The sequence below is a fragment of the Simochromis diagramma genome, unplaced genomic scaffold (genome assembly GCF_900408965.1).
Source record: "Simochromis diagramma unplaced genomic scaffold, fSimDia1.1 OVJJ01000618.1, whole genome shotgun sequence".
Classification (NCBI taxonomy): domain Eukaryota; kingdom Metazoa; phylum Chordata; class Actinopteri; order Cichliformes; family Cichlidae; genus Simochromis; species Simochromis diagramma.
In genome coordinates this window covers 717,144-740,746 of record NW_024387423.1, presented here as the reverse complement: position 1 = coordinate 740,746, position 23,603 = coordinate 717,144, and the positions used below count along the sequence as shown (strand labels likewise).

Sequence of the window (23,603 nt, the reverse complement as noted above, 5' to 3'; positions counted from 1 at the left end):
TATTAAGGAGAGAGAGAAGACAGGAATGGAAGCAGGAAAAATTATTCAGGTTTACTGTTGTCTTTTGTAGTGAACTGTAAAGCTATCTAACATGTTGCACAAGCTCCTTTGTGTTTCTTGTCAGCTATAAAACCAGGACAACGAATTTGTAATACTGATAAATATTTATCAGTGACAGCCACAGAGACTGTTTGTTGTCACATTAAAAGATTAATCAGCTGTGAAAAGAAGGCGACACCGTTCTGATCATTTTAGCTTTGTTGTTACGTTTAATTTGGGTAACAACATTTCTCTGATGCAAAGTTAGCACTGTAGAAACTCCCTTTAATATGCCGCTCATGTGGATCTAAGATGAGGAACGATGGGGCGGAATATCAAAGAAGCACAGCAGAGGAACTCATGCGCACTTCTCCTCTGCAGGCCTGACCGCAGCTTTTTCACCTTTCCCTGTACTGCAAGCCATTGCACCTTTCAAACTTCTGCTTTTAGGTCATGCTGTGAAAATTAGTTGTTATGAGAAAAATATGTGTGCAATGCTTTAACAATTAAATACAGAACTACAGCAAATAGGTACCATAATAGATTTATTATTATGGAGCATTACCCAAATCAGCTACAGCACGAGTACCTAGCATCCTTAGCTAACCCTAAACTAATCATTACATTTTTGCACATTAGAATAGCTGGAATCCTGCTAGCTTTCCACATGATAACAATTATGTTTGTCAACTGTAATCATCAACTTAACTGCTGTTATTTACTGCACTGATTTATCAAATTAATTATATAGTTATTGGACTTTTAAAAGTTGTCTTTTTGCAGGAAATTTCCCTCAACTTTAAATATAATTTAAATGAAAAACAGGTAGACATGGAGTGGGACAGAGGATTGTCCAATAGGCAGTTTGACTGTCAAGCCCATCTTACAATGGTAAATGGCCCGTATTTGTATAGCGCAATACATGCGAATTTGCAATTTGTGGGGCATTTCAGGTGCAACAAAAAGAGCCATGCAGAATTCACGCAGATTTCATCATTGGACAATGAGGATGTGTGTCAACATAGAGGTTCATATCCCTGCCTGTTTTTTGATGATTCGCTCACACAGAAGTTACATTACAGTGGATCAATCATGCATGCGCCCTGGCAACAGTCTTCAAAAAGACTTTCAAGTTGTATAAGAGGAATGACTACTGCCCGACTACTGTCGGGTCTCCAGTTGTCTTTGTTCACAACAAAGTATAATCCAGGCTTCAGAGCCTAAGGTATGAAACATCATTGCCTGCAGGCACACACGTGGACCCAGCATGGACTCCAAAGACATACTGTCACTCCTACTGTAATCCAAGGGCCAGATATCCTGAATGTGGCAAAATATAATAGCACAATCGCCAAACACACTCATAGGTGTGATTAGTGCAATTAGTTTCCAGGTGGTTTCAAAAGTTGTGTTTTCTAAACACAGGAGCAGTCAGTGAAATTCAGATATGCTGTTCAACAGTGCATTAAATATCAGCACAATTAGCAGTAAACTGCACGTAGCAAATGTTAGTGCATCAGTTTGCACACTTTGTTTAAATATTCTCCTCCCTATAGTTTGGGCCTTGAGAAAGTAAATCGCAAAAACACACATGGAACACCATTAAAACTCTCACAGTTCCCACCTCTGAAACACAATCTTGTCACTGTGCTCTCTTTGTAAGTACAGACGGTACTTTCTTTTGGCCAAAGCCCAGTTTGCACTGGTGGAGCATGTTAGTAAATGTGGCCCCAAGTCCACTGTGCTGAGTTAGCTCAAGGATTCATGTGTAGTTGGTGTGTTGCAGTGCGGTTATTAGCAGGCACAGACTGAGGTGCAGAGGAAGATGTTCACTAGCCGATACTGAAATTTACAGTCGGACCCAAGCAGAGACTCCCAGAAACAGAAACTACAGCACCAGCTGAAGCAACCAGTGCCACGGACAGGTGAAACAGCCTCCAGCCGCTGCAGGCACAGGCTCACCTGTGGAAAACTTTAACAAATGTGGCTCTTTCTAAACAGATTTCATTGTCCAAAGGGTTTTTTTTCCTGTCACCTTTGCTGTAGCTGCACTAAACAGTGAATGAATCTGAGCTTGTTCGGAGGGCTGAAAGCTTGTCGTAAAGAAAAGCTGTGCATTTCATTTATAACACAGGACAAGTCTTATCCCGATTATCCTGTTTAAAAAAAAAAAATCCTTGAAAGGCAAAAATTGGCACTGAATTACAATTCAATTAATCACCCAGCTCTAGCGTTACTTATTACTTTATGCAAGTGTGAGACTAGAACAAGTTAAGTATTTCTCTGACAGCATGCCATTTAATTCAAAGCGACTCTAAATCAGAAGCTGACAGCAGGTCTAAATAAGTGGGGTTCCACTGCTGAACCTTTGACAAAAGCCACTATGTCAAAGGCTTACTCGTACACCACACACACACACACACACACACACACACACACACACACACACACACACACACACACAGGAACATGTTTATCCGAGTCAGTGGATTTTTCTTTTCATGCTCTGAATCGAATGGATAGGACTCTTTGTGTAATTTACACAAAATATCAAATACAAAGAAAACCATTTTAGTTGATTCCGTTATAATCCAACAGCCTACAGAAAGAAAGAGCTCCCGTCTTTGTTTGTGTTGCCTACACACTGTAAAGATAAGAGAAATCCTAAAGTCATCAACGGTATGCATGACTGGAATGAGCTCTTAATGACCATATGTGAAAATAAAAACACGTACAGCAGCTGCATTAAAAAGAAGAGCTGGCAATTGAGATTCAGATAAAGTTCACAACCTAGATTACTGAAATAGAAGTAAAAGTTTAACTAGGAGTTTGCATCATGCTAGTCTCCACAGATGCAATGTGCCAGATAGCAGGCACGTCCCTCAGCTAGATGTGAAACACAGACACACATTTCTCTCGTGATGGGGCATTGGCGCTCTTTGGCAGGATACAGACAGACTGTGTCGAGTACGTCGGTCTGCCTTCAAGTTATTCGTGGGATTAAAATTAATTAGCAACAGCTGATATGAGCTGCCGCCAGTCACGTTCGTCATTTTAACAAGGGAAAGTGTCGGACAGCACCGCTGGGAAAGAAGAAAGCTGCTCGCTGACTAGTGACAAAGCAAATCCTCTTTTTGCTGAGAGTCGAGATGCCAAATACTATTTTTTCACATTTCATCTGCATTCATATGTAGAGTAAAGAGTTTCAGTGTAATGCCAACTGTGCAGCGAGTTACAACATTTTCAGGCCTGAAGTGCACAAAACAAACAAAAGCTCAGGCAAAGATTTGATTTTATCAGAAACTACCAAACTCAGGACGTGTCAACTGTGATGTACTAATGACGAAAGCTCAACTGATCCGTGTCATATTCAAACATCGAGTATAGACAAAGCAGGGACTCCTTCAGAGGCACAGAGGAAGAAATCATCAGGAGGAAAGTCCTCCAGCCAGACTGCATCTATTTACTCATCAAATGAAGCATGGCAAATCTCACTACTTATGCACACAAGATCCAACAGCAGTCATTTGGTCCCCGACAGATAGTGAAAGGGCTCAGATGGTTACAGATGACTTTCCTCAATGTAATGGGACAATCTGCAAGCGCAGCACATTCACTCCAAACCGATGCTGCTGGAAATACTTGGAGCTAAATCAGTCAGAGTGTGATTCAGTGGCTGCCTGTGTGGAGCCGGCACTGAGCTCGTCAGCTTCTCTTCACTGATTGAACAAGAGGCAGAAGAAAGATGATACACGAAAGGATGTTTGAGCAAATGGTAAAGGATGACTGGCTAAGAGAGAGATGAGGAGACAGCTGCATGTCAGAAAGAGTGATGCTTCTTATATCCTTTAAATAAAATAAACCTGGTTTAAAGGTATCCAAAGTGAGACATCTGACTAAACAAAGGAGGAAGCAGCTGCTGAGTTAAGAGCCAATGCCAAAAGGATTCTGACTGGCTGAGATGGTGGCGATTGGCCTGTGACTCACTCACTGTACCAACTGCTAATAACAAATGGGCACAGAGACACTAAAGAAAGTTGTATCCAAAGGTTTCCAGATGCAAACTAACCAGAAATGTGTTCAGTTCAGAAAATGTCTGCACATCACTACAGTAAGTTTCCTAAAATTGAAAGTTTGCACCTGAAAGGGGCAACCACTGATAAATATTCTCAAAACTGCAAATTTTCTTAATATGTACTAATAAACTTGTGTCACCATGCATATTGCTGACACAAATGAGTAAAAACACTCTTTTTGTAGGAGCTGTAGTTTACCCACTGCAGGGAAATGGAAATTTAAAAGCAAACATGGGTCTACGGGGTTTAAACTAGGGCTGGGTATTGTCACTGATTTCTAGAATCGATTCGATTCCGATTCACGATTCGATTCAATTCGATTTAAATCTGGGAAATTTTGCCTCAGACAGTCAGAAATATTATAATTCAGATCAGGAAGCTGACACTCGCAAGACTTTATCAAAGGTGTGAGCATCACAGCAGATGACTTTGTGTCAAAGTAGCTGAAGATAAAACACAGAAAAACATGAAGGCGATTTTCCTGGCCTGGATTTTATAAAAATATTCTGCAGTACATCAAAAACGAAAGAAAACCACAAGAAAGCCACAAATCGACCCTAAGACCCTCCAGGGGTTAATCAACATATGAACATTACCTCTGAAGTTACAGCGGTTTTAGTAGAGACACGGCTGAGCGTTTTGCATTTTGCATAATTTTAGAAAGTTTACATTTGTTCAGAAGCCTATTGAACGGCAGAAATTAGGTTTTCTTTTCAAACAACGGTAGACTTGTGCGTAACAAGCAAGCGAATAATGCAGAAAACAGATTTTTAGATTTGGGGGGGAGAGAGAGAGAGAGAGATGTGCATGAAGTGTGGTGGAAACAAAACAGCAAAGGTGAGAGGGAATTCATGATGATGTTTATGTGAAGCGTAGTTTGGATCTTCTTTTGCTGCTGGTTCGGTCAATATTGTTTGGAGAGAGATAAAACTAAAAGCTTTAGAATCACCGCAAAAAGGGCGTAAACACAAAACGCGGACCCGCCGAAACATCAGAATCAGCAATCCGTCGGCTTTCAGCCCCGACCGTGTCCGTGCCGTCGGGTGAGAAAGGCGACATCTCACTGATTCTGATCCGCAGGTCCGCGCTGTGTGTTTACGTCTTTGTGCAGAATCCGTGTACCTGCTCTCATTTACTGTTTTAGCTGTTTGGTGGTTCTTGAAATTTTGTGAGGTTTCACCTGAGATTCTGACGTTTCTGGCAAAATAAATTAATATTTAAAAAAATCGATTCAGGATTTTAATGAATCGATATCACGTTATCCAAGCCAGAATCGATTTTAATCGATAAATCGATTATCAAAACCCACCCCTAGTATAAACCTTTACACAACATTAGTGTCACGACACCAGTAAATGCTGCAGGAAAAGTTTGCAATATTCTTCTTCAGTATCTCTGACAAACATTTAAGCAATGAGCAATCACAGCAAAGAAACAATATAAAATGTCAGATTGAATATTTTTCTGTGCCCTCTATTCTGATGGTATGTGGTGCTGCTCTCTGTGTGCACTACCTCTTTAAGGATCCTTAACCTTTACTGTGCTTTGATGTTTTGGTAGATATAAAAGTAATTGAGAACACGGTGTGGAGGAAGCTTAAACACTGATTGAGTCCGACATGAGCCGCTTCTAGAAAGTTATAAAATGACCATCGTGATGACCTGCTGACCTTGACCTTTTGAATATAAACTATTATCACTTTGTCTTTAATCTTTAATACACTCAAGTGAAATCACGTCGTGCTTGGTGCAGGAATAGTATTGACAAAATCTTTGTTTTGTTTTTTTTTTATTTTGTTTTGTTTTTTGTTTTTTTTAGGGGGGGGGGGGGGGGTAGGTAGGTAGGTAGGTCAAAGTGACCTTTCTAATCGGTTGAGCATCAAGTTCAAGTTTACATTTACGGAGGACAAAATGAAATATCCTGAAGACATAACCAAGATATCACATCCCAAACAAAGCTCTCCCACACTGCCTGTAGACCTGTCACACAGTTGCACTCAAAGCAAAGACACAACACATGTGAGGGTGGTGGAAGTGGGTGATATCACAGACGGATGGTAGCATGCTAGAGCGTTTAGCTGCAAACAACTAAAATGTTTAACTTAAATAAAATCTGGTTTGGAATAAAAATGCACTCATTAAGGCAGAACGCTGTGTCAGAGCACCCACAGGTAGCAACAACACACTCAGTTTTTCCTTCAACACAAATCCCTCCAAAACACTGCAGAGGGCGAGTGAAAATTAAGCATCTGCCACTCATTTGAATAATTTACAAAGAGATCTGTGCATCTAGTCAGTGTCTCCATAATAGGATTTCAAAAGACTGCAGATACTAGTGTGTTAGCAGTGTGGAGGCACACAGCCAGATACAGCAGTTTAAAAAAATCTTCTTACTCAAAATAAACAGCAAGGTCCTTCAGTTTAATTCATAGCAATTATTAAAAACCAAACAGAAGAAAGCAGTTTGTAACACTGGGTGCCATTTTTAATTATAGATGCTTCTCCAGTATCCATCACCTTCTGGTGAACTGACAGATCACACACTCTTAACTTCATATTCTCATCTTCACCACAAGACAGTAGTGCCAATGTGGAGACATCAAAACAAATTTACCAGAACAAAATGCAACCATGTGCTGCCTCAGACAGAATCAGAGAAACGTCGAATCAAGGACGTTCTCTGCAGAATGGCTCTCTGATGAACTGCTGCTTACTCACGTCCATAAACCATCCACATGGAAAACTGCAGGAATCCTACAGATTCAATTATTAAACTTTCAATATTAATAATAGTAATAGCAGCAGCTAACTCCAACTAAATATCTGTATGCTTCACTATATGGAACAATCTGAGATGTAGGGTACTGATGTAAGATTGGTCTGACCAATCACATATGCAGTACATAGCCAAAAAGGCAGCTAAAACAGGCTTCTTTAAAGTTTAGTGAGAAATTCAAAGCAACCCAGTTCACCCAGTAACAGTCTGTGAACCCACAAGACTGCTGCTGGACTGTTGTTAGTGTGTGGGGGCATGGAGGTGTACTAGGCAATCAGGAAGGCACTGTTACAGAGACCATAATACATCGTGTGACATTAGCTGTGCTGGTTGACAGTGACCAAGAGGCTAAATAAATAAATCAGTGTGACTGCATCAGCTATGAGCCAAATTACCCCCTTACACACACTTTCACAATCAGTGCACACCTATCAGACGTTTAGCAGTCCTAAATATTAACTGTAAAGTTTGAAGCCTCACAAGGGAAAATGTAAAATGCCAAAATGAAAACACATCAAAGACCAACATAACCAATGTGGGTCAAACGTTCTGCACCCTTCCCATAATCGAACTCAAGAAGCCTGCACCACAACTCTAATTAGCAATGCAGACTTTGTGCACTCGTTCAAGTGTCGAGGATAAAGCTGATAACACTGACTACATGATGAGTGCCATTTTTTTTTTTCTGCAGGCTTTAGAAAGCTGCCTTTCAAGCCATGGAGCACAGCCGTTTTCACAGCCTGAGAAGGAGGTCGTCATTAATGAACTTGTGTTGGTGCACACAAAAGGAGGCTCACCCACACATTTTGAAAATAACACCATCTACAAATACAAGTGAACCCACTGTGACAAATGAGTAACAGATAAAGGTTCCACTCCAGGGACAGTGGAGTTAGGAGTCCATCCCAGCACTGGAAGCCACGAGAGCAATGGACTGATTCTTATGTAGCGCATTTCTACTCTCCCCGAGTAATAAAAGCGCTCTATACAACATGCCACATTGACCCATTCACACACACTTTCTTCTATACTTAGTGCTTCTAAATACATTCAGACACATTTATTTGACATGCAGACTGGAGGAGCCAGGGATCGAACCACTAACCTGCTCTACCTCCTGAGCTACAGCCACCCCAACTGGTGGCCCCAACTGAGAGCAACTAAGTCAGCGTTGCAGTGGGTTAATATGAGTAGAGTCCATATGTCTGTACATATAGAAGGTCAGTGAAGTAGCCCTCCACGGGAGAGATCAAAGGATCCATGGCTGTTTTGTGTGGAAAAAGGATAGCGTGCAACACCATCACTCAGAAGACAGGACCACTTTCTCGAGCGAACACGTCAGTTACACCAGGAGGGAACCTTTTATAAACACTGAAGCTTCACAGGCACTGTCACACACATGCTTTAATATAAAACCTAAAACAAAGACTCGCATTTGGTCTCTTTCTGCATTCCACAAGTCACATGACTTCGTGTCCTGCAGTGACCCCTTCACTTTAAAATCCAGAATTTTTAATACACAGCGTGGCAAACAGTTTGTCTGTGCCATTACTTGTTCTACTTTTCAAACTCATGAGGCTTGCAAGCACTATGACAATAGTTCACAGAGTCACAACTACTGCCTCACTCTGTCAGATGCCAGCATGAACAGACCAATCCACCTCCACACGCGCAGAGAGAGAGAGAGACAGGTCCCGGAGAGACAAAGAGGAGCCAATTAGCTGCAGACGAGGGAAAACACAGCCGAGCAGGAGAGCATGGAGCTCAAAGAGGTGAGGCCTGCAGGGTGAACGAAAACAAGTTAACTGACATTCAGCTGTGTGTGTGTTTGTCACAGAGATATAGACCTGGAGGTCAAACAACGACAGGTCCATCCACAGTGGAGGCTGTTAGAGCAGCGGTCCCCAACCGTTTTTGCGCCACGGACCGGTTTATGCCCGACAATATTTTCACGGACCGGCCTTTAAGGTGTCGCGGATAAATACAACAAAATAAAACTAGTACCGGTACCGAAAAAAAAAAAAAAAAAGATTTATTCATAACACACGTGAAAAGACCCAGGAAAACCGAGTAAACGATAAAAACGATAACAAAATAACGCTGAAAACCCTGAAAGCCATACATTTCACACCTGAGCCTCTACTCTCCGAGGCCCGGGGGTTGGGGACCGCTGTGTTTGAGCATGAGGGAGGCATCCTAGAGAAGATGTCAGCTTAAAAAATAAAAAAATAAAAAAAAAGTGGAAGAGGAAGTCACAGGGCTTCACCTGTCTGATAAAAATACAAGTGCACCATTTGTAGGAACCGTGGCTTTTGTTCATTACCTTTACGCAGGCTGTTTTGTTTGTAGAGCAAAGTCTGTCTGACAATGAAAGATGTGTCACAGTAACAAAAGCAAAAGAGGTGGAATAAGAAATCATTATCGATCAGTCTCTCAAGTTTTCGCTGGACTGAATCCCATCCCACCTGCCATAGGTCGAGAGGTGGGGTGCACCCTGGACAGGTCACCAGTCAGTCACAGGGCTAACATAGAGAAACAATCACACACACTCATATTTGCATTTATGGGGAATTTAGAATCACCAGTTAACCTGACCCCACTGACCGCATGACTTTGGTCTGTGGGTGGATGCCAGAGAACCCAGAGAGATAGAGGATTCAAACCCATTACCTTCTTGCTGTTAGGCAACAGTGCTAACCACTGTGCTGTCTCGCAATATCATTTTGCTAAATAAAATATTTCAAAGCAGCAAAAGAGAAATCCTCCAGGTTTCCTGTCTTTGTAATTGTGGCAGCAGGGCTGAATCAGGCTGTTAGAAAAGACGTGACTCTTCCTGTCTAGTTTATTTACAGTTTATTCAGAGAACTACTCCTTCAAATGCGTTCAGTGTTGTTCTTTTTTAAAAAAAATATATAAATTGGTCCCATATCTGATGAGTGCTTCTTTAGTGTTGGGCTGTTTAAGAATGGACCACAAGGTCAGAACTGAGCAACCCCACTGGTTAGGGTAGCACACTTTAAGCTGTAGACAGATCTGAGCTCAAGCTCACAAAACCAAATCATGGTGACATTACACAAACATACAACCAGAAAGACAACAAGCAGTCAAAAAACAAAAAAAATCCAAAACATTGTGATGGGGACACGTGTGCCAAAAACACGAGGGTTTATTGCGCAGCCGTTTCATCACTGCTGTCTGTCACTCTGCTTACACAGAACTGGTATTATGGGACAAAGAAATCTAGCTCTCGGGTGCATATTATATCCCCCACTGAAGTGCCACAGCACATCACAGTGCTACTTGTAAATGTTCGCATGCCCCCATACACAGACACACACACAGATTTCACAGAGAAGAAAAAGTAGAGCACACAATCATAGATCAAAAAGCACTGGTGGAAGAGAAGCTGTCAGCCTACGGTGTTAATACATCGGTTTCACAGCTCCAGCAGCAGCCAGAGCTCACTGCAGTCACTCCAATGTTCACACACGCAGATACTGGGCCTGATAATCTGTGCTACCACCATCAACTTCCTCTGACTGCAATCTCCCAGTAAAACACTCTGTCAACTTTAATGCATTTTCACACTAACTGCTCTTTCACATTAACGGCTCCATGCAACAGCCTAAAAATCAGGGGCCAGCAACAAAAGTATTCCCTGTCATCTTATTAAATAAATACATGAACATTTGTAAAGTGGGGGTGGCCATAAAGTCAAGTTCACACTAGTGCTCGACCTTTTCCCCCCTCTCCTTTGAACGATAGCTTAAAATGACTCATCCCCACTCTGACTGTTGCGTAATGAAACGGCAGAATTAGTATTATGCAAGCTGAATAAAGGAAATCTTTCATGTGTACGCAGTGGTCAGGATTTCCGGGTGGAAAACAAATTACTGGCACATCAAAAGGTCCAAAATGTTATTAATGACACTCCTTCGGTGTTCGTCCCCTCCTGATGCCGTTTGCCAGCTCATCTGTGCAGCTGTGTGAAGCTGTGACACTGCAGCTGAATCAGGGCACAGTGGCAGCTGGTGATGTTGAAAGAAATTCTGATGTCTTGAAGAGACTGTTCTCAAGGAGTTCACTTTATTAGCACAAAAGTGCTAACAAAGAACCGCTGACATGTCACTGTTCCGGTCATCTTGCTACGCTGTTCCACAGCAGCACCCAGTCCTTGCCCTGAGACCTCTAGTCGTGGGTAATACCTTACAGTGAGGAGAACAACTCCGTCAATATTTACAACAGAAAAAATAAGGTATGATATAGATACATATAGAGACTGACACTGTAATGTTGATTAAACATACGCTAATCAACAGGAAAGGGCCAGCGTGAGGGAGGAAAAAATGAGCAGCCAACAGGTCTGCACTTTGACAGAACCACATTATCTTTACATGAGCTGTGGGTTTGATCCACAGTCAGTGTGCTGCAGCAGAGGTGTCACTTAGTATTATTATGTAATCCAATCCAACTTTATTTATATAGCACTTTAAAAACAACAAAGTTGGCCAAAGTGCTTTCCAATAATAAAACAGAGATAGCAGTTAAAAACATACATTAAGCAGACAAAGAAATAAATATATATAACAATAAAATAAATACATAAATGAAAAAGAAGATAAAAGACAGTATATATATTAAATATTAAAACACGAGTAAAATACACAATAAGATATACAATGAATAAAATTAGCAAAATAAAAAGATTAAGAGTGACCTACAGCTGACTAAAACTGACTACAAGCTGACTCTGGTACTACTAAAAAGCCTTTGAAAAAAACTGTGATTTTAAAAGATTTAAACATTTCAAGTGTTGGGGCCAGCCTAATATTGATGGGCAGTTTATTCCATAATTTGGGGGCCACAACAGCGAAAGCTCGGTCCCCCCAGTGTTTCAGTCTCGACATGGGGACAGCAAGGAGTGACTGGTCAGTTGATCTGAGAGACCTTTGTGGAGTGTATCGTAGAGGTGGGAATCACCATACATCCCACGATACGATATTATTGCAATTTTTAAAAATATTTTGCAATATTCAGATTCTGTACATAAAGGTAAACTTTATCAATATTCATTTTATCTAATATCAAAGTCTCACACTCAGTCTTTCTCTCATTTCAGTCAGTTTTATTGTTGACAAACTGAACGGTTTGTATTACAGTCTAGTCCAACTTAACTGAATGCAACCATCTGGTACAATTATAGCTATTCTGAACTATGCAATTTATGAAAACTATGCAGCCCATTCAGCAACTGAAGAATTTGAAAGTAAATTAAAACAAAATATAATTTTACATTAAATAAAAAAGTTTTAAACTTAATTAAAATAAAACATGTCTTAAATTAAAATAAGTAAACTGTCGTGTTTATTGCTGCCATAAAAAAGTTAAACACATTTGGACAGTGAAGGAATGTCAGGATTCTTGCTCAGAAAAAGGATCAACGTGCTCTGAAGTCAGAGCACAAAAACTTTTTTTGTAACAAAATATCGATTTCTGCTGTCCCTGTATCGATACATTATTAGCAAACAAAATATCTCGATACTACACAGTATCGATTTTTTCCCCCACCCCTAGTGTATCGGTGTAGAAGGTCTGACAGGTAAGAAGGAGCCAGGCCATTTAAAACTTTAAAAGCAAACAATAAAATGTTCAAATGAATTCTAAAATGGACAGGCAACCAAGGTTAAGTGTAAAGCCAGACGCAGGATGAAGAAAAGAGCAGAGCTGCTTGGGACCAAAGCAGGAGCTGTGTCAGCTTGGAAAACAGACTCGTTTAGCTTCATTTCTGGTCATGCTCCTGAGCAGGTGTGCCACAGGCAGCTCCTCCACACACAGCGAAAGGGAACCAGGTGAAGCAAAGATAATGTGTCACTCAAGGTTAACAGGTGTTTTACCTGGAGACAGATGAGCAGTCCAATTGGAGTTTGTAAAAACAGTCATGTTTGTTTAAAAACAGCAGCAACACAAAGTGACGCTAACCGAGAGTCCTGCCTGGACTCTATAACCTTGTGCCAAATATTCCATTTTTGTTGAACGGGATGTTTTTGTTCCATTTCTTCTATATATAATTATATTTTATGTACTTTATTTATCCCACAGGGGAAATTCAAAGCATCCATCCATCCATAGATATACAAACTTTGTGAAACTAACAGAATCACACAAAAAATTGAAAAGGTGATGAGATGAAATACTGACTCAGCTTTTTGCCCATGATGGATAAACTACTGGTGTTTATCCACCGGGAAAGAGTCATGTCATCAGGAATCAAGTAAGAAGTAATAAGGAAGCAGACGTGTCTTGCTCTTAAGTGTCACTGTTTCTACAGATACAGACTAAAATGCAATCCAAGAAGATTCAAATTAAAACTGGCTCAGCAGTATTTCCAAACGCCTTTGTTAGACCCTGTGGATAATACCAGGTGTGTGAACATGAAGGGATTTTTGTCGTGTTGTTTTGAATATATACATTTATTTAAAACATATGAAAATAAAGAGAGAACACAGACTCTTTGCATGGCTCCTCTCAGAGTACTCTGGCTTCCTCCCGCAGTGCAAAGACATGCGTTTTAGCTTAGCTGATCATTCCAAACTGTCCGTAGGTGTGAATGTGAACGGTTGTGCAGCTCTTTGCGTCAGCTCTGTCACAGACTGGTGACCTGTCCAGGATCAACAGCATTACTGGATCCTTTCTAACATGCTATTACAGAAAGAGCAGCTCCTGCTTCCTGAGCAGCGTCTGTGATGACATGGAGTGCTGCTCCATCCTCATTAATGCCATTAAATATGCATTCCCACAATAGATTACCTTTAACAATACAAAAAATGTATTCATTTATTTTATTTTTAAATTGCACTCATTGTTGTCCTGTGGTGAATCAGGTCATTATAGTGCACTGATTCAAAGTACAGTAGCAAACCTCTCCCTGACACATTCTGACAGCCATGACTGTGGCTAAATTGAGGTTTCCTTCATAATGTTGTTTTTCATTACTGCTGTTCCAGTTTCCATCAAAATAGGATTTTAATATTCCATTTCCATCTGCATCATTTCCGTGCAATGCTAAACACTGAGAATGAGAATGACTGGAAGTAGTAGCGTGATGCCTGTAATGAGCTCAACTCTGTGGTAGGCATCATATTACTCTGGTAATGCAGCAACAGGCACAGCCCCAGCATCTACAGCTCATCATTATCAGCTTCATAAAGGTCATATATATTGCATGGCAGTTGCACAGTATTGATTTACATTCAACAATGTGTGTCAGACCCAACTGAAAAAACAAAACAAACACAAAAAAATAAAATCACAGGTGAAAATTTTGAAATCAGTTCAGCAGTAAATAAAATATGACACTGGGTGTGTGGATTAAAGTCCACGCTGCACAACGTCGCTGTCCCCTCGAGGTCCTGTGTGTGAGCCAGATAGCCTGTCCGGGCCTTCATCTCGCTGCCTGCTACCATCAGCCAGTAGGAAAGAACATTTGCTCCCCTGCCCAAAGAAAGCGCTGGCGCTTGGCAGAGTCAGTGCCACTAAGGAATCAGGTGTCAGTTGGCTCAACTCAGTCTGGCAACACAGCTGACCAGAGGCACAAACTGTCATGACCTTAGTGACCGAGCTGAATGCACCGCTAAAGGCACCTCACAGGAGACCACAGGGCTGCTCTCGTGAATCATCAGCCAAAGCCCAGACGTAGCTGCAGTGCTTTGCTGACTGGGACACAATTTTTTGTTTTACACAGTGACTTTACTGTCACCTAAACTTGGGAAATGAAAACAGGAAAAGGAAATAAACAATTCTAACTGAGTGGCAGTGGGGATGAAATAATTTCGTAGAAATTAGTGAAACAAAAAAGCAGCCAGTGTCAATGAAGCCAACCAGGCTAAGTGCAGAATCTGCTTTCCGATTCAGTTTCAATGAGGCACTTTTCATTTCGCCTCCCCTGCCTGCCCTGTTTTACATTCTCAATCTTCAAAAGCGCCTCTCCCCCTCAGGAACGTGCAGAAGAGGGGTTAGATCTTTAAAGACAGACATACAGCAGCGCCACAGCCTGGGTCTAATACCTGTTCATTACACAAAACAAAACCTCTTGCTCCCATTCGCAGAGCACCTGGTAATGTGGCCCCAATGATAGCCCACTCTGCAGTTCGCACACATCATCAACTCCGTCCTCCATAAACAGCAAGCCATTTCTTATTATGCCACATTTGCGGACACGAGGAACAGAACAGCATTTTCACGTTACACAGAATTCACTGTAATCCCGCTCCGTTTGCTTCTCTTCCTCTATTGATTAACAAGGTCTGCCTCAATTGATTTGCAGAATTCAAACATGGAAATTAATCTTAGAATAATTTAGCCAGTGATGTGAGCACAGCTGGGTATAGAGAATTATTCAATGGCAATGTCTCTACTAAGATATATTTGAATAATGCTGTAAGATTGAAATCAAGTAAAATGCTTTTTCCAATCGCCTCTGGGTTGTTGTTTTTTTTTTTTCAAGCCATCTGCAATATTATTTCAAATCAAGGCTAGAGGTCCATTCACTCTGTAGCTCATGGGATGATTTCAGCATTACTCATACAGGGCATGTGTTAGGCAACTTTCACCCCTCACCCAGCGGTTACTGCTGCAACGACCCCCTCTGCAGATGCAAATCCACGAGCAGCATCCTTGGATTAAAAGTACATCAGTGAGTTTCTTTATAGGCTGTAAAATTGAACTTCTGTTTTACTAAAGCAAGCAAATAATTTTTTTTGCTTACAGCAGCGTGACCGGATAGCGGCATCACCGAAAGTCTTTCAGAGATGAATGAGTTTCCCTGTTATCTAGGGCAAAAATACAATGACTAACATTAACCACCACCTCCTCCTGCCAGTCGAAGCCACCGAGGTGAAATCCCGATCTCAATTAGCTTCCAACATCTTTTTCCTCAAACTGCACATCCCAGCTAGGGCTGCACGCTTTTGCATAAAATGAGAATCACGATTTTTTTGCTTAGAATTGAGATCACGATTCTCTCACTGATTTTCTTTTCCAGTATAAATATTTATTGCACTTATTAACTGCACATCAACTTCATAACAGTTGAGACTGAACATAAAAACAATAAATAAACATAAAAACAACAAATGTCTCACGTTTTGTTGTTGCCGCAAAATGTTGTATTGCTTGAAATTCCGTCTCCACCGTTGCTCGACACTGCGTGTATAGAGCAGGTAGTGCAACAATAGAAAAATAGTTGCGGGACAGCACTGTGTAGCGTTTGTCTAGGGTGTTGATCATTTTCCTAAATCCCTCGTTTTGCACATTGTTGATGGGAGCCATATCTTTGGTCAGGTGATAAGTAATAGCCTCCGTAATTTCTTTGTGCCTGCGGGAGTTCGACGTGAAGCGCTGTATAAGATTCCCGTTATTGATGTTTGGGTGGTTGACCGGGACGGATTTTCTCCTGTCACTTTCTCGTCATCCCTGACGTGCTCTCCGTTGTTTTTTCCCTGCTAATTTTAGTAGCCAGCTTCTGTATCACGTGGTATAAGGCTCCGCCCTTGTCATTTGTTGAGCAGGAAGAGTGAGCGCTTGTTTTCATGCAGATTACGTCCCGGATCAAAATGCGGTACAATCAACGTCGGCGTTTTTTTGGGGTGTTTTTTTTTTTTTTTTTTTTTAATCGTTGTCATTTGGAAATGAGATCGCACATAAGTATGAATCGAGATCGCGATTTTCTAACGATTAATCGTGCAGCCCTAATCCCAGCATTTAAAAGATCTGTGCAAAAGCTGCAACTTCCCTTGGGTGAGAAGTGAAAAACAGCACAAGTTTGGGTATAAGCATATTCACTGTTCTCAACATGTAGCTTCAACTTGAAAAGCAGATGTTCAGACAAATATATCTGGACATCAAGTACCAGCGAACCACAAGGCCCTGATGAATGAAAACTAAAGCAGAACACTTCTCGAAATCGACTGTGATGCAGTCGGTGAGATCGTTTCTCCAGCGATGACTCTCACTCCTGTTGGTCTTGAACTAAAACATTCACTTGTAATTTTAGTTATGCATCACATCCTGTCAGTATGCACACAGAGGCTCTCCCACTAAGAGCACATAATGTGTTTTGTAAGTTACTTACAGCATTTGTGTTTGTTACTTACAGCCGATTTCACCTTCTGTCAGTTAAAATATCAAAAAAAACCAAACAAACAAAAAAAAAAACAAAAAAACAAAGCATCTGAAACAGTCACAGTTTTCATTTTATTCTGGGATTATCCACTTCAAGGGTTAGGAAACAAGATTAAACATTTGACTAGACATGCTTCGGTGCTTTCAGTACTGAACAATTTCAGTATTCAGTTTCACTACAAACTACAGTCAGTCAAAAATACGATGAGGTTAAACATTAACCCTTAGTTACCCAAAGAGAGGCATTGAAATAGCCATGACAACGACAACATTTCAAAAAATAAAACTGGATGACTTTGATAGGACGACCTATGAATGGTTTTGATGCCTGCACCGATATCAGATCGTCGCCACAGGAGAACCGGACACCAAGTGACACTAATTCCCCTAAATTGCCCACAAGCTTTAATACAGAGAGATGGCGCTTTAGGAAAAAAGATGACAGGTGGATCAGACGCGCTCTCCTTGCCAGACCTTGCTGCTGTGAGGGAGGTCCAACTCACAAGCAAGCAACTTTTAGTCCATCAGACAAAGACATAAGTACTAATGAAGCTGTTTTTTCTTCTTTCTGATGCTGCACTGTGCATATTAACGCAGTCCAAACTTAAAGCAGAACTAACCACGTACGGGCTGGCTACCTAATGTCAGCCACAGCTCCCTTTCCTGTCAAATCTAATAGCTCGATCTAGAACTTCTGAGGGGAACGCACTATTAGCCAGCCACATCAAAGGGATGCATCAGAGAGAGGGGCGCGAGGGAGGGAGGTGGAGAACAAACAGGGTTGCGGAGGGTTGATACTCCTCCATTCTTGTTTCAAAGATAAGCTCATGAACAGCAAACAACCTTGCAGTGAGGTCACAGGGCTGTGCAAGACAGAAGTGTCATCAGACAACAATCGCACACGTCTGTAAATCCCGCTCGCTCCTGTTCTCCTGAATGCTGGGCAACCTCAAGGTTTCTTCTATCACACAAGGTGCACATGCAGAGAGGATTCAAACTCTCGCTCTGTTACTTCCTTTATACATTCACGCATGCACACCAGGGATTCCCCTTCAATGCACGCGGTGAGGCAGATTGTGCCACCTGCCTCATTTATTGTAATCACTAGTCACATTTTTTTTTATATAAATAAATTACAAAAAACAAACAAACAAACAAAAAAAACCAACAGGTGCATGCACACCCCCTCCGCCATCCAAACATGTACTTTACTTAAGGCTGCTGTTCTAATAGCAAAGGGAGAGTGATAGAACAATAAAGCAGTGCATGAATAAATTTCACTCCATGTCACGCCATGTTACACTTTCAGACAGTGACACACAAGAAACTGAGGGATTCTCACCCAGCCAAAGCTTTCAAGCCTCCTCTTTTATTCAGCAGACAGACATGGAGCTGGCAGTTTAATCCACGCTGCTGGTCTCAGAGTAATCATTAAATGCTTTCAGTGATGCAACGCAGGGTTGGACCAGGCAATCGTCCCTCAGAGTACAAATAAAATACATTGGACCCAAAAAAAAAAAAAAAAAACCTGGACTATTCCTGGCAGAACCCACGCACACAGTTCGAAATGAAACACAAAAAAGGCATGACAGACGTGTCACGGCTGGTTAGCAGAGAGCCAGCCTGTGAGGGGCTTCACTATGTCCGAGGAAAGTTTTGAAGAATCTCAGAAAGGCACACAAACACGGGGAAAAGTTCAAAGTTTGGCCAGCAGCCCTTCTTTTTTTTTTTTTAATTAAAAAAACACTCTTATATCAAAGTCTTAACTGTGGACTCGGTATCCCAGCCGTCAGCTGCACTAAATGTCTCAGAGTGTAAGGAAGCCCTTTTCGCACCACAGCAGTTTGTACTCAGACCCCACCTGAAAATGAAACTTTAGAAAATGTACTCGTATGGAAAACCAAAGGTGTCCTGCAGAGGCAGGGAGTTTCAGAAGGAGAAACAATGGTTTCCACTGAAAATCGCAACAATATTTTTAAAAGAAAGAAAACTGGGTACATTTTGCTCACTGGAAGCCTTTTACTGTAATATGCATGAGGCACATTGCTGGCACACCAACTATATTAGCCTCCATAACCTGTGCTGGTGCTTATCAGCGGGTAAACAGGACAAATCTGTGTCAGAAGGACCGGAGCCACTTCGCTCATTCATGGCCGCTTCTTTCCGTTTTCACCCAGCGTCAGATGAAGCTGTCACTATTGTCCTCGGTCACTCCTCTGACCCCCTTCTCCCCACCGCCTGCTCTGATATTGCACTTTTACTAGGAACTACAGTATCAAAGCAGGCGTCACATGACACTAAAAGCCTCACCAAAGTCATTCAGGCTCACCTTTTTTTCCCCCAAACAGGACAGTGAGGGGGGGAAAGCCGTATAATTTTAAAGCACTGCGTCGGCACAATGGAGCTCTGTCCTAAATGACCGTCTAATAACTGAGCACAATAAGAAGCTGCTTTTTATAAACTGTGCAGGGCGTCATTTTATCATTTTTATTTTCACGAAGGATCGTTACGAAATGTGTCACAGTTAACCTGCCATGTTCTCACAGAAACTTCTTGACAGAACAGGCTAATCTCGGCGAACCGCCTAAACCCGTCAGGGCTGCGGAGAAACTAACTTACCAGGGGTCAAACTCGTGGATGATGCTCTCGAAACGAATGACAGCGAAGAGCCTGGAGCTGAACCCAGCCAGCCAAGCCAGGAACAGGATGGTGAACGACAGCAGGGACTGCCACCCGGCCGGCTGCGACAGGCCGCCGGACAGCCCGCCTCCTCCTCCTGCGCTGTTGCCTCTCTCCGCCACCGCCGTGCTGCTGCGCCCGTTCCCAGAGTACGCCACCCCGGAGTTCAGCGAGGATTTGTGTTTTTCAGAAACCGGGTGATGCTCCGCCATATTCTACGTCAGTCCTGTCGTGGCAAGCAAGCGAAGCGAGCTATCAGTTCTCGCACAGGAAAGAACCCCCCCTTTCTTCCTTTTCTCTGCCACGCTCCACTTCCAAACCCACTCGCACCACCTTCCCTGCGGGCCCCGGACCCCCTAAAATCACCGGCTGTATCTCCAAACTTTCTAACCTTACTTCCCACCGACCGCGAAACCAGTTCAATAATCCCAGGGAGTTACATAGCAGCGCGGTTTTGCAGCACACTGGAAATGACACACACACGCGGCTCGAGCAGTTCTTCCTTCCTTCCTTGGAGCTGGATGAAAGGGGGCGGGAGCAGCGCGTGGAACAGGAAGCGCTGTCAGCCTCTCACAACGAGACAGGTACAGCTGAGGAGGACGCGGTTCCAGAAGAAACCCAATCCACGACCAAGCGCATTTGACAGACGGCCAAAACGACCAATGACAAAAGAGCAACCTGACCGGTGAAGACGCTCCAGCGTGAGAAGCGAAGTGAAAGATGGTGTTGGAGGGGGGCTGACAGACAGCGGGAAAAGCCTATGGCACGCGACAGGCTTTCTCTCGAGCCAATGAAATAAATGAATCTCACGGAAAATAGTAAAGAAACTGACAGAACAAGGACCGATGTGCCAGAAGAAGGGCTCTGTGCCAACTTTCTGTGTGGTACAAGCCGGTCTACCCATTCACACCGGAAGTAATGAGCTGTTTCTGATGAAGACCTCAAGATGAAAGACAGTTGTGTCAGATCAACCAGTACATGCCGCTACCACTATGTGATAAGGTCTCAGTTACAACTACCGGCTATATTAATGATTAAGTGAAGTGACAGAGACCTCCTATGCCATAATAAGCTTATGATTTGACTACACAAAGAGAATAAAAGCAATTTTATATCTCAAAACATTGAAAAATATAGACCTTCAACATGAATGTAAAAGTAATTTTAAATTTTTACAAGTTCAAAGAATAATGTTGTCCTTTTAATTAAACAAATTCATACTATGTAACACCGATAAATGGGGGGACTTTAGCAAACCTGAGGTTACATAAAAACGCTTGTGTGGGGCAGGGGTGTCAAACTCCAGTCCTCAAGGGCCGGTGTCCTGAAACGCACATGTGTCCCTGCTGCAACACACCTGAATAAAATTAGTAGGTCATTAGCAAGACTTGACAGCATGCTCCGGTGGCAACCCCTAACTTTACTCAAGTAAATTCAAATAAATGTAAGTTTTTGGAAAAATGTACTTCTAAAAGTACTTTTGTTGCACCATGTTCATTCATTCATGAGGTGCTGTAACATGAATCAAATGTCTGAATTGCCACCTCGGCATGCAGTCAAGTTTTATAGCGTCTTAATGACCTATAGGGTCAATAGCTACCTATGGAGTGGGGGGTTGAATGTTGGGAGGTTAATTAAAGCGCACTTAGTTGAAGCTGGGAGACTCACAATAGGCCCATTTAAATTAAAGCATGTGCATGTGTGTCAAGAGCGTGTTTTTCATAAACTAGCTTGGATATTGGTCTCAAAAATACATTTGGATCTGGATGAGGGGGAAAAATGAACGAGACTGGTGGTGGTGTGGTGTGTGCTCATAAATAAACACATTTTTTAAATGAATAAAAATCAAGTTTAGTGTTTAAAATCAATACTTTGACAGTTTTAGGGTGATACTGAGAAAGTATAAAACCATACTGCATGGGGCTGAACTTATTTCTCCACATTTATTTGTGGATTCTATTTGCCTTTATTTTGTTTATTCAAATTCTGTTGCCCAAATGAGCAAAAATCCAAGAGAGAGATTAACAATATTTCCTCCTTGTTTTAGGCATAGAGGACTGTGACTGACTGTGCTTAGTATGTTTATAATTCCAGTGGTTTTAAAATACAGCCCAAAACCACGGCAGAACCTCCACCATGTTTCACAGATGGCTGTAGACACACACTCACTGTCTCTTTGCCATACATATCAACATTGATTTGAACCAAAACAATCCTATTTGGATTCATTACTCCATCAGATCTGTTGCCACTGTTTTTCAGTCCAGTTCTTGTATAATTTGGTGCATCTCAGCCTTTTTTCTTTGTTTCCCAGCCATTGAAGAATGGCTTCATGACAGCCACAGAAACCATTTTTCATTGTGCTACCTGCAAAAACAAACGTTACAAATGAATGAATAAATAACCAGTCACAGTGGTATTATATTATTCTGCGGGAGAGGCTCAATATTCAGTTCTGTTCACATTTCTCCTTCAGTCTTGTCTCCACTCTGAAACAAGCCATGTGTCTTGGTGGAGCAGTGAGCCAACAGATCTACAATAGCTGTTTCTCTACCAGGAAACATCTTCACTGTCCTATAAAACAAAGCTGGATCCCTGCAGCAGTTTGGGGAATCTGAGACCATTAAATCCGTGTGTCTTGGATACAAGTTGACAGATAAAGAGATTGTTTTAAAACCAATCCTTACAAAAAGAAAAGCAGAGCAATAGTCCTGAGATGAAAGAGCTGTGCTGCTTTGAAAAGACCTCAAGCTTGATAATTTATCTACTGAGGCAAAGGGAATCTTCCTGAACAAAAAGGCATCTTCGGACCCTGCAATGAGTTTCACCATCACATTTAACAGAGTCAGCTATCTCAAGAAGAATTACGGAAGAGAGAATAAAGACTTAACCCTGAGAGCAGCATGTCTCCCTGTGACAGTCTAGCCATTGTTTCAAGGTTCCTCCACAAATTAACCCTGAGCAGGTCTGAGCATTTGTGTTTTATTGTATCTTTTATATTCAGGTATCTGAAATGTAAATTAGTGATAATTCTGTTAGTTTTTCACAATGTGGGGACTTTATTTCATTTGGAGAACTAAGAAAGGATGGCACAACATTTGAGAGGTGAGGGTTCATTTCAGTTTTATTTAAACAAATCTTACTTTAAGACAGCTGATCATAGTATTTGTGTTGAACAATTATCAACATATTTGCTCAGTCTGGTTCTCAACAGCGTTGCTTTTCTCAAAAGAGAGATTTCCTGTAGATTTTCTGATCCCTGCCTGCTGAGGTCATCCATTAGACCATGAAACATTTCCCCTCTGAGATTGAGAGATACTGGCTAGGTATAGTTGGGCTCACCTCAGTGCATGGCCTGGGCTCCAGAACCAGTACTGGACTTGAAGAAAGCATCTGCAGATGCTTTGTGAGCATGGGCTGTTACGATGCATTTGTCCTCTGCACAACTGCAATGGGAGCTTAGTCTGCATTGACAACAATAAGTCCTGCCCTTTGCCACTGATTGTGTTCATAATTTTTGTGGGCAGAATTTCCAGGTGAAGCCAGTAGGTGGAAGGCCTCCACCTGAGAGTAGAATCGATCTTTTATAATAAAGTCTCTCACAGAAATTACTTCCCTTTTTTTTTTTTTATCAGTTTCACATGCAAATAGTGCACATGCAAATAAGCCGTAGAAGAGATGAGCTAGAAATGTTAATATTGACTTGTAGCTTGTATGAGTTCATTCTACTGTAAAGGATTTGTGAGATTAAAATTGTGCTTTGCAGAATTTAAAATGGAGTCTTCTGCAGAATTCAATACAATGCATTAACATGAGTGAAATGTACCAGAGAAATGAGGTAGAAAATTCTAGCCC

The 23,603-nt window shown here is 41.7% G+C and overlaps 1 protein-coding gene across 1 annotated transcript in view; it reads right to left on the bottom strand.

Annotated features, from left to right (window-relative positions):
• Nucleotides 1-20,362, bottom strand: part of LOC120722195 (dolichyl-diphosphooligosaccharide--protein glycosyltransferase subunit STT3B-like) — a 77,693-nt gene extending 57,331 nt beyond the window's left edge. The window contains exon 1 of the mRNA XM_040013081.1: nucleotides 19,689-20,362. Coding sequence (XP_039869015.1) covers nucleotides 19,689-19,960 — 272 coding nt within the window. The 5' untranslated portion in view covers nucleotides 19,961-20,362. The remainder of the gene's footprint in view (nucleotides 1-19,688) is intronic.
• Between the last annotated feature and the right edge of the window lie 3,241 nt (nucleotides 20,363-23,603).